Below are 11,043 nucleotides of genomic sequence, written 5' to 3'. Positions count from 1 at the left end.
TTTTTCCACTGTGCAAAATCCTGCTCTGGAGAGTGTTCCCAAACCGCTCCGACACGCCCAGACCAACTAATCCAGGCGAGCTCAACTTTCTGGCCAAGCCAGTAAGGCTGGTCCCAAGTAGCTCTCAGCAGACGTGCTTCCTGCTCTGCTCCCCATGGCTGCTGCCTCCCCCCTGCCCCAGCTAACCCGGCACCCACGGCCTGCCACAGTCAGGCAGGGAGAAAGCACCGTGTAGTGGGTTTTGGGAAGGGAAAGGACTCTCACGGGAGGTGGAGCAGCAAAATAGAGGAGAGCATCCTGTCCTACCTGCTGCAGGAGCCAGCATCCCTGGCTCTGTTCAATCCTACGTGCTGTGCCAGCGTGGGACACGCTTTGGAGCAAGACCGCACAGATGGAGATGTTTTTTCCCATGCTAGTTCTGCAAACCTTTTGTATTTTCCCCATCTCTGCTGGGGCGACTTCTAGACTTCTGCTTTCCTAAGGGTGGGTAATGGTGGAGCAGCAACACTGTCTTGTTGTGGCTCACTGTGGAGTGGGTTTTGCCAATCGGTCGGTGCTAACCTGACCTCTTTAGTCACTGAAGAACTCCGTGCTGCCTGGCAGCTGAGTGCAGGGCACCCCATGGCTGGCTCCTGGTCTGTGCTGGGCAGAGATCCTGGGATTCTCTCCAGAACAGATGGGGTTATTTTCTTCCTAGAGATACTGAGCCTGAATTTGGGCATCTCTAGGGTTGAAAATTGAGCCCTAAGGGTTGAAATGTGAAACCTGAAGTTCCCCCAGTGGCTCAAAACAGCTGAGAGCACCTGGGTCCCTGGAAGGGTGTCCCATGCTGGTTCACTACTGCTTCAGCTGGTGGGGATTGCAAGAGCAATCCCGGTGCAGAGAGCTCCCACCTGGCTCCTGCCAAAATGCACCTTTTGCTCTTGCCTTCTCAAACGTCACGTTTGCCTGGGGCTTTTTACCTGCTTCTTCCTTCTGTGCGCTGACAGCCAGCCTCACCTCGGTCTCTGGAAGTGCCTCTGGGTCACTCAGCGTCGAGTTGTTTGTCGGATGTGCCTGTGAGAGCATGAGCTGTAGGATACAGGGAGCACAAATGCTGCCTTCGCCAGGCAGGAGGAAGGGGCTGTCCCCAGCCCCTATGGGATGACTGTGACACTCGTGGTGATGAGTATTGCCAGGGTTTTTCTAGGCACTGGTGGTGTGTTGCAGGGGAGCCCAGCACCCCTCCTGCACCAACCTGCGGGACAGGTCACAGGCGCTGCCTGTCCTTGGACCTGGAGGGAGACCCTATGGGCACTGGAGAGGAGAGAAGGTGGGCAACGAGAGCCAGGGATGAACAGCAATGGCTTTGCCATGTGCAAATATGTCCCCATTGGCATCACAGGCAGCAAAGCCATTGTCCCATGGGAAATTAATGGTGGTCACAAAGGTGCCAGCACCAGTGCAAGACACCCCGGGGAGAGGAAGGGGCCATGGTTGCTACCAACATGAGCTGTACTCACCACAGCTGCATCCTCCCCCTTCTCTTCCTCCTCGACAGCACCAGGCAGTTCCCAGCTGGCTTTGGGCTGGTGGTAGGGGAAGCGCAAGTCATCCCTCTCTGCCCCGTGTCTCCTGCAGGGGCTGTGGGCTGCTGGCACAGCCAGGCTCTCCCTAGGCTTCTGGCATGGGCTGCTGGCCCCCCGTGGCTCCCGGCGATTGTGCCAGCCTGTTTCCCTGCCACGGCCGGAGTCTGACAGATCCAGCGGCACATCTGCACCTTCGTCCCTTGCTGCCTTCACCTTTTGTCGGAGCTCAGAGCTGTCCTGGCTCAGCCAAAGCTCCTTCTCTTCTTTCCCATCTGCAGCATCCTCCAGGAAGGACTTTTCCTCCTTACACCCCAGCATGATGCTCGGCCACGGGGAGAGGGGCCGCTCCTCGGGCGTGGGTTTCGGGTCTCCATCTGCCCGCTGGCCTGGCTGGCACTGCTGCATGAGGAAATGCTGCAGCCGCTCCCTGTGCTTGAGGAGGTGCAGCTTCTCCTCCAGGTGCTGATCCCTCACGTACACCATGGCAGCGGGGACCTTCAGCAAGGTTGAGCGATCCTCCCAGCCATCACGTGGCCGTGTCCTGCTATCGGTGTCTTTGGCCCTGAGCAGGTGGCTGGAGAAGCTGCCTTCGTCCCGGTCGGCTGAAGCACAGTTGCTCGCCAGCCCCAGCTGGTGCAGGGAAAGGTGTTTGTGGAGGAGGCAGAGCTGATCTCTCCGGGTGGTCAGTTTTAGGTTTTCAAAGGATGAAGCAACCTTGGGGGAGTCTGGTTTGCTTGCTGTTAAATAACTAAAAGAAGCAGGGAAAAAAAAATCATGTTAATTAAAGAATATTCGTGTGATTTCTCCGCTCCTGCAGGTGACGCGCATGGTCTCTCCCGCTCTTTCTGTGCCCTGTTGCAGTTCTTGGCTTGTGCATCACACTTGCCTTTGGGTGCTGTGCTGGGAAGGGGGTTCCCAGTGGCCATGACGTCAGGCAACCAGCATCAGGTCTGTGCCCTGCGCGCGCTGCAGGAAGCCATCACCATCCCACTGTCCAGCAGAGCTCTCCTGTCCCTGGGCCAAGCAGGGACAGAGACAACTCCAGGCAGGGGTTGAGTGAGTGGGGTGGATGTGGTGACCACTCACAGCAGCACTGCTGCTGAGAAGTCACTTGCCAAACCATGCTTTAGAGCCAGAAGCACCCTAACTAACCTCCGTTGGGCTCTCTTAGTGCCTTGGTGAGCCTAAAGACCTCCAGGACAGAGGAGCAGCCCACCATCCCCTAATCTCACTCAAATCTCATGGAGATTTTTACAGCCATGGTGCATGAACCTGTCCTGCAAACTGAGTCCCTGCTATCGCTGGTTATTGGCAGCTTCCGTGTGTGTGAGCTTTTCCCAAGAATTCTTGGCCAATCTACTCCCACTTTGAAAAACACTGTCTCTACGGGTGACCTCACTGGCTTTGCCAGCCCTCTGACATCGATGGGGAGGATAAGCCAGGGAAGTGCTGAGCCCTGCAGAAAAGCCCATTAGAGGAGACAAGGAGGAGCAGGGATTGCTGCCTCCCATGAGGCAAGTCCTCCCCTCCGGCTGCAGAGGAGGGCACCTGGTTTGCTGTATGGGTCTGCCTGATGAAGCTGGAATAACGAGAAGCCGATCTGGTCAGGCTGGATTCCAGTCATTTTTTGCTGGTGTAAACTGGGAGACCCCTTTTCCCCAAGGCTGTGGGAGAAGACTGGAGCAGAAGATGGGCAAGTACAGCGAATACCAGCCATCTCATCACAGCCTGCCCAGTGGGACAGCTGCATCAGGCCAAGGATCAGGCCCACATCGTGACCTATGAGCAGGGAACTCACGCCTCAAAGCTGGGGCTGCGCTGACGCTCTGGAGGGAGAGGAGTCTTCCTGGCTGGTGGGGACACTGCTGTCCCCAGAGGATTTTTTTCCAGGAGGCAGGGTCTGGAACCAGGTCTCACTAGGGCAATAGTTCCATGCAGCTGGTTGGAGATCCTCTGGGATACCTGCAGCAGAGCGGAGAATGTCCAGGTGAGCTGTTCTGCTGTGCACCCTGAGCAGAGAGGCAGCTCTTCACCAGTGTGAACAAGACAGACAGCTCCTGAGTGCTGTGTTTGATACAACTCTGGTCAACAGCTCAACCATATTTTTATTGGTTTTCCCAGGGAATTTTCTCTTTGTGTTTTCTAGCAGGATCTGCAGTACTCTTTATTTTCTGGCTGTGCTGATTTGTAGTCCAGGACATCTTGTGCCTCCTCTCAAGTCAAGCCGTGATTCAGTGGCTTAACCAAGATACGACCCTGCAAATTCCCTTACCTCTAATCAGGCCACTAGACTTAATTCATGCAAGCTCCTGGCACACACTGATTTGATGGGTGTATTTCCGGTGGAGCACCTGGCTGTGAGGCCAGGACATCATCACCTCCATCTGCTGTCTTGAAAGGCTCAGCACATGTTCTGACTTGACTTCCCTCTGCCCACCTGGAGATGTCACCAACCCTTCTGCGGTCCCTGTTAATTAACCTCACAGCCTGCCTGCAGCCTCACCAAAACCCCTTCTCACCTGCTCTTTCAAGTTTTCTGTCGAGTTCAGGTAAGCGAAGCCTTGCCAAAATGGAAGCATCTATGTAGGCAGGTATGTGGGCCTGAGTTCCCACGACCAGGAACAGGGCTCCAGGTCCTGCAGTCTCATCTCCTAGTGCCCAGTACCACTATATCTCTTAGCATCCCTCGGCTGACACATACTCTCTGTGTTTTAAAGGCACGGCAGGTTTGCATCAGTGCTCAAAATGACAACTACTGAATGCCAGGCCCTCTGAAAATACCGATGCTCATTATGCTGCAGATGGAGAGACATCTGTGATGCTCTTGGGCAGGGCTGCTGTGGTGTGTTTGTTCTCTGTACCCACAACTCCCACAGTTTACAAGTTCTCCAGGCTTTTCCAACACTCACAATGCTTCAGCTTCTTGCTCGCCCAGATAATGGAGAGCTGACTCTAACTCAGGATTAGCTACACTGAAATGTGGCTCAGCACCATCTCCCCAGGTCCTTCGCTCCTCTGAGCTTTTCCCAGTAAGACATCTGAGAGAGGAACCAGAATGATGGGCAAGGATGCTACACGTGTTGTTATGGAGGATAAACACAGGAGAAAAGAAAGATGTGCATGGTCACAGAGGGGACAGGAGCCTGTACCCAATGCCAAATGCTTTGCTTGCAGTGAATCTGGCATCTGGTAGGTGTCCTCCTGATGCCCAAGTCTGGCTGACTGTTTCACCCCCTAAGTGCCTACTTCTCCTTTCCTATCCCAGTCTACCTCTCTTGATCCAGTTCAGATGGCCACAGTGGTGGGGACAAGGCTACCTTTGACAACTCACCATTTCTGCGAGGCTGACTTCTTGGAGGGCAGTGCCTGGGGAAGTCCTACTGCTTGGAGAGCTTCGCTGTCCTGCAGGCTTCTCTGCAAAAAAGGACACAACCAGCCACCGTGATGGTCCCACAGAGGTGTTGCAGGCTGCCCTGCCCCACAGTGTGCTGGAGTCTTGTAGCCTCCCAAGGATGGCACTGGCTGGCACCAACCACCTCCTGTTGAAGATTTGGAGCCAAAATTTCCATCTAGCTCCAGCCAGCACCTGATTGAACATACCCTCTATCGCATGTGTGGGTGGCTGCAAGGCAACAACATGGTCTCTGCCTGAAATGGGTGGTGGGTCCACACCTGCACAGCACTCATCTTACAGCACCCAAGCACACTTTGGCTCTAACGCAGAGCAGCATGTTTCTCCCTTGACATGCATATCCCTCCCTCTCACCCCAGCAGCTATTCTGCCCATGGCAATGTCTATCTGGGCTGCCAACAGCTTGGCCTTTTCTTTCCAGACCCTTTCCCAGAGCAGCTTTGCGCCATGGCTCAGTCACTCTTCACATCCCCATGACCCTCAAGGGTGGCGGAAGCCAGCAACTCCCACCTTCTTCCAGCTCCAGGTCCGCCACATCCTGGTGGGCTGCTTCTGCTCCTCTCTGAGCTGCTTTCTCAGTGCCAGTATTTCTGCTCACTGGGGACAGTAAAGTCAAGGGGGAGCTTGGAGTGGAGCTGCTTTCTCTGGAGGTGACTCCTGGATGCTTTGTCCTGTCTCTATTGAAAGGAGAAGGACACAAATGAATGAGAAGGGGCAGGAGAAGGAAGGTTTGAGAGTCGTTGTCCCAGGAGCTCTGAGTCATAGAGCCAGATATATAAATATACATATTTATAAGTGTCTGTATGTGGATATACCAGATCCTCAGACTCTCCTCCTTCCTTTGCAGCTGATCTCTAGCTCAGCTGCAGCCTGGAGCTGGGACAGAGCCAGCATGACAGCTCAAGATCTGATTTCCCCACTTGGCCGTGGGTAATGTTGCAGGAAGCCATGACATTGGGTAAGCCAAAACCCGACTGCGGCTATTGCAAAAGCTCTGTGAGAACCTGGCTGGGCTTTCAGTCAGACACAAAGGTGGATTCAGCATAGGGATGTGGCAGCCTCCCCCCACCATATCGACCTGGTGGAGCTGATGCTTTTGGGTGCTATGAGGGAGTCATTGAGTCTTGGAGAGCCACAATTATGTCATGGAGAAAGTCCTGGCTAGACCCTGATGCCGAGGCATGGGTGTTTGGCTGGAAATCTTCCTACCCAGCAGCTCAGGGAAGAGCCGAGCAGAGCCGAGCAGAGCAGGAGTGCTCAGGGCTCCACCATATCGACCTGGTGGAGCTGATGCTTTTGGGTGCTATGAGGGAGTCATTGAGTCTTGGAGAGCCACAATTATGTCATGGAGAAAGTCCTGGCTAGACCCTGATGCCGAGGCATGGGTGTTTGGCTGGAAATCTTCCTACCCAGCAGCTCAGGGAAGAGCCGAGCAGAGCCGAGCAGAGCAGGAGTGCTCAGGGCTCAGCAAACCCTGCCTGTCCTACAGCTCCGAAACCACTTGGGCCTTGGGAAGCATCAGGGAGTAAAGCCAGAGTTTCTCTTTAAGTGGATGGTGCTTTTGTGCTCCAAAGAAAACACATTTCTAAACTAATACCTCAGTGCTAATTCCTCCAGACTTCAAACCCTTGAGAAATGAGCTGATTTGTATATATTGGCCAGCCTGGCAGGTTACTTGTCTTTCAGCACAGTGCTCTGCTGCGGTATGAGCCTATGGTGCAGATCACTTCTCCCTCGTAACCCCATCTCAGTCCCTTGCACGTCACTCTCCCTCTCCCAAATACTACCTGCTTCCTTCAGACCCTCTCTGGCTGCTGCAGGAGGGGAGCTGGTGCCGCGGAAAAGCCACAGAAGGCTGAGGTCCATGGCCAAAGGCGAGCAGCCCAGGGCTTTTCTTCCTGTGAGCAGTCCCCCATGGGGGGTGGGTGTTGATTACCCTTATTCCCCCAAAACTGAATCCTCAGATACAGGTGAACAGGGGAGTAAGCAAAGGTCAGCAAGGACTTAGACACTGTCACAGGTGTTTTGGTGTCTAAGATCTACAGGAACCCATAGGAATTAGATGCTAAAATATCCCTGAGGATGCCATGGTCCGTCGCAGCAGTGATGCCTCTGTCCTTACCAACACCCCTCGTAATGAATGAGACCCAGGAGAGCACTTACTCCAGGCTCTGGAGCCTCTTCAGTTCTTCCTTGAGAGTTTTGTTCTCTTCCCTCAGGCGATTCGTCTCATTAGCTGCAGGGACACAAGTCATGCCATGGATTCAGCTGCTGTGAGGAGGCAGCTGATGCTCCTGGTGCCTTGCTGGGTTGCATGGGGAAGGAGGAAGGAATGGCAGCAGGATTCAGAGGGATGCCAAATTTCCTTCCTCCCCTGAAAACGTGCTGGGGACTAAGCGATAAAACAGAGCAACTTCCCAACTCGGTTTTGGTCAGGATTAGGTCTGCTTGCAGCCCATCCAGCTCCGGGGGAGACTGTGACCCGGATGCTGAGGCACAGCGTGGTGGACACAGCCAGCATCCTGCCCGTGAGCACCATGGCTGCCTCTGATGAGTGGGTGCTGTGTGAGGGGGAGGGCTGGGGGCCTCGGTGGGGATCAGACAAAGGCCAGAGGGAGCTGTGAGCACCCAGCAGCTGGGTACCGCGGCATGGAGGCAGTGAGCGAGATCAGGCAGCTCCCGGGCAGGGTGGGCTGTCGCCTCGGCTTGCTCCTGCTCCAAGGTGGCACTCGGGGAGCAATGGCTTAACAGGGGAGATAGTCCAAGGGCTGCTGGCTCCTCTCTGTCCCTCCTAATGCCTCATCGACTTTACCCTCACGACCCTCCCTGGGCCAGCCAGATCCCCAGGAAAAACTACCCTGAGCCTGAGCTGTGCTGAGCTGAGCTCAGCTGGAGGCCCTGGAGAAGATCCGTCACGCGTGTTGCTTGATTTCCATTTACCAATGCTGAGCTGCTGCTGTGACTTCCCTGTCTTTGCCCAAGTGTTGCTTCTGTGGTGCTAAATACATCTGTTTTGCAGGCAGCTGACGTGGCCTGGCCGAGGCTGCCCTCAATGTGAGCATCTCTCATTTTTCTGGAGGTGTGGAGGGCTGCAACCCCCCAGCTCTGCCGCTTCACTTGAGTGGTTAACCCCGCTTGGGGGGGGACGTGAGCCGCCCTCCAGAGTCCAGATCAGACCAGATCTGATTTTTCAAAGCCCCCACACTCACATTAGCTCCCTCCCTTCTCCCCACCCTCGAACTCCTCCTGAGTGTCCAGTCACCAGGAGGGCTCACATGCTGTCTGGGAGAGGCATGAACTGAGCAAAGACTAGGCAGCTGAAGCCGAGCCTACAGCAGGCGGTGGTACGTACTGAGGATGAAGATGTGCTGCAGGCTCTGGAAATGGGAGGTCTCATACTCATTCTGCTTCTTTTTCGCCAGCTCCTGGGTGACCATGCATCTGTCACAGAGACCTGCTCGCAGCCTGGAGGAAAACCCACGGCCAGCAGCTTATTACCACACAGTTCCCGGGGGGGAAATAAGCTCCTGCCCTCCCCATGGAGAAGCATGAACACCCAGAACTGGTGAGAGGGGTTATCATGGTGCAGCCCAGCCCTGGCCCTTCCACCCCTGCAGATCCAGTCCCACCACCAGCAATTTGGGAAAGTTCTTTTGCTATCTCCTCCAGCTCTCCCAAGCAGCTGAGTATGAGCAAAAAAGAGGTTCATGTGCTACATTCCACTTCTGGAAAGACAGCAACCCCCAAAGTCTCGCCCTAGGTGGGTTCACTCGCTGCCACTGAACAGCGCCCTATTGAAAAATAAATCTTACCTGTTTTCTAACACCTTTACATTTTCTTTAAGGACCTTTTGTTGTTCCCTTAATTGGTGATTTTTAGCAAACAACTCTTCAATTCTCTGAGCATCACTAATTGAAGAAACAGAACGAAGCAAAGAGGGTTATTAGCTGTCTCCCCAAAGTCTGTGTCTTTATGCGCAGCACTTGCCAAGGGGAAGGATTTCTGCCCCGAGCCCACCGGGACGGCTGAATTGCTCTTGCCTTGGCAGAGCAATTCCCCTCTTGGCAGGAGGGGAAACAAATGTGTTAGAACCCAGATGCTGCCCTGCGACACCTGCCCTTGGAGTTAGCACCCTGCTTCGGCCCCAGGAGAGCAAGAGCCCGTTGGCAGGAGCATCACTTGCTGGTGGGAAGGCAAACTGGAGGCGGGCTGGGATCACCCCAAGTCCTGCCTGTGCTGGGCACTCGTCACCAGAAGGTTTGAATTTGGCAGAGCCAGAAAGGCGAGTGGTGCTCTCTAACTCAGGCAGCCCCGGAGGAGTGCCTGGGGGGCCTGGAAATGAAGTGGCTTAACCTCCCCTCCACCCCCCGTCCCGCCGCAGCATGGGTAGAGAAGATGTGGCGTTGCTCACCAGCACTTCTCCGTTGTCAGCTCTGTCAGCTTGCTCTGCAGACCTGCAACAATAACAGAGACAGGGAGGTGGGTATTTACCACCTATCTCCCGGCACTCAGAAACAAAATGCAATGATGAAACTTCAGGGAGGTGCTTGGCTTTGCTCATCAATCTACCGACCTTATTTCCAAGAAGGAATATCACGTTGTCTGTGTTAATATCACATTGCAATAGAGCTGGAAGTCTTGTCCAAAATTTTGAGCACATTTCGTATTTCCACCACCTAATGAGTCGCCATTTCCCTCCCACCCTCAAAAAGTCTCTTTCCGTTTTGTTTCTACATATTTCTCCCTACAGCAGGCATTGCCCGGGTGGGCAGTGTTTGGTAATCGCTGGGCTGCAAAGCCACTTGGAGGATGTTTACAGCTGAACAAGAACGGCTTTTGTTGATGGATCTGCAGACGTTACATCTTGTAAAATCCATTTTATGCAAAGTACGTGTAAACATGTGGTTTAAATTGCTCAACAGCTTCCTCTAACTCTCACGTGGCTTGAAATTACACAAGAGAAGAATGAATTCATAAGCCAGACTCCTCCAAAAATGCTGTTGTTTTGTTTCTAATATTGATACTGGGAATTATTCTAATAGGAAAACAATTGGATTTGGCTTTCAGTTGCTTAACCTAATGGTTCTTATTTTAATAATTTATGACCTGAGGAATAATTTATTCCTTAGAGGAATAAACCATCCCACGTGACTCTAAGGTTTTCTTTAACAGAGCCTCCTGCTCCTGCTGCTCCTGTCTGACAGATTATTGCGTATTGGCACTTCCCCTTTGATTCCTCAGAATCCAAATACACTCCCATCCATGTCACTCACGGAAGATGCCCAGCAGTGTGCACGTCACTTCTGCAAACCTCCTAATTCACCTTTATCGCCGACCGCGGCAGCAGGAGCAGGAAGAGAGCCAAATCCCCTGTGATTAATTCTTGGAGCACGTGGGATTCCTGCAGGGACCGAGCACCTCTGTGGCTTGCTTTACATGTACGTCGGATGCAGGAACACCCTCCCTCTTCTACTCATAGTCCAAAAAGTTACTGATTTTCTCAGTAAACCTTGTTCTCCACCGATGAGAGATACCAGGGCGCCATCGGAGGGTGCTCCCCTGAGGGCCAGGCTGCGACCCTGCCTCCCCATCCATCCCCGTGGGTGATGCTTGCTGAGCCCTAATTTCCAAAGATCCCTAATTTCCAAAGATCCCTAATCCACAGCCACTCCTCCTCTCTTTGGGTTGTTTGAAACCAAACAAGAGACCAAGGCGGCATCACAGAGGAATGGACCTTGGCCAGTTTTTAACAAGACTTCTCATATCTCCTTACCTTGGACCTCTTTTTCATGGATTTCCTTGAGCTTATTCAGAAACTCCGCAAAACTCTCCGTGGTCATGTTCAGGGCTGTGCTGCACGCCGGGCTGCTTCCAGCGTGAGGATGTCCTTTTGTTCCAAATTATTCAGGCTTCAGTCTAAAATAGAAACAAAAAGTCCAATAAAAGAGAAGTATCCTGTGGATGTGATGTTTTGTGGAGTCATAGAAATAAGGCAAAGCCCAAATCTGGAAAGTGTCCCAGGTCCTGCCCCTGCCTAAGTTTCCCCACTGAGGTTTTGCGGTT

The 11,043-nt window shown here is 53.4% G+C and overlaps 1 protein-coding gene across 1 annotated transcript in view; it reads right to left on the bottom strand.

The window, feature by feature from the left end:
• Nucleotides 1-10,820, bottom strand: part of RBBP8NL (RBBP8 N-terminal like) — a 13,506-nt gene extending 2,686 nt beyond the window's left edge. The window contains exons 1-10 of the mRNA XM_010145809.1: nucleotides 10,754-10,820; nucleotides 9,392-9,434; nucleotides 8,793-8,888; nucleotides 8,333-8,445; nucleotides 7,144-7,216; nucleotides 5,491-5,657; nucleotides 4,900-4,982; nucleotides 3,367-3,530; nucleotides 1,503-2,316; nucleotides 963-1,071 (exon numbers count right to left, since the gene is read on the bottom strand). Coding sequence (XP_010144111.1) covers nucleotides 963-1,071; nucleotides 1,503-2,316; nucleotides 3,367-3,530; nucleotides 4,900-4,982; nucleotides 5,491-5,657; nucleotides 7,144-7,216; nucleotides 8,333-8,445; nucleotides 8,793-8,888; nucleotides 9,392-9,434; nucleotides 10,754-10,820 — 1,729 coding nt within the window. The remainder of the gene's footprint in view (nucleotides 1-962; nucleotides 1,072-1,502; nucleotides 2,317-3,366; nucleotides 3,531-4,899; nucleotides 4,983-5,490; nucleotides 5,658-7,143; nucleotides 7,217-8,332; nucleotides 8,446-8,792; nucleotides 8,889-9,391; nucleotides 9,435-10,753) is intronic.
• Between the last annotated feature and the right edge of the window lie 223 nt (nucleotides 10,821-11,043).

This window comes from Buceros rhinoceros, unplaced genomic scaffold, assembly GCF_000710305.1.
Source record: "Buceros rhinoceros silvestris isolate BGI_N320 unplaced genomic scaffold, ASM71030v1 scaffold16571, whole genome shotgun sequence".
Lineage (NCBI taxonomy): Eukaryota > Metazoa > Chordata > Aves > Bucerotiformes > Bucerotidae > Buceros > Buceros rhinoceros.
This window is presented reverse-complemented; position numbering and strand designations above follow the sequence as displayed.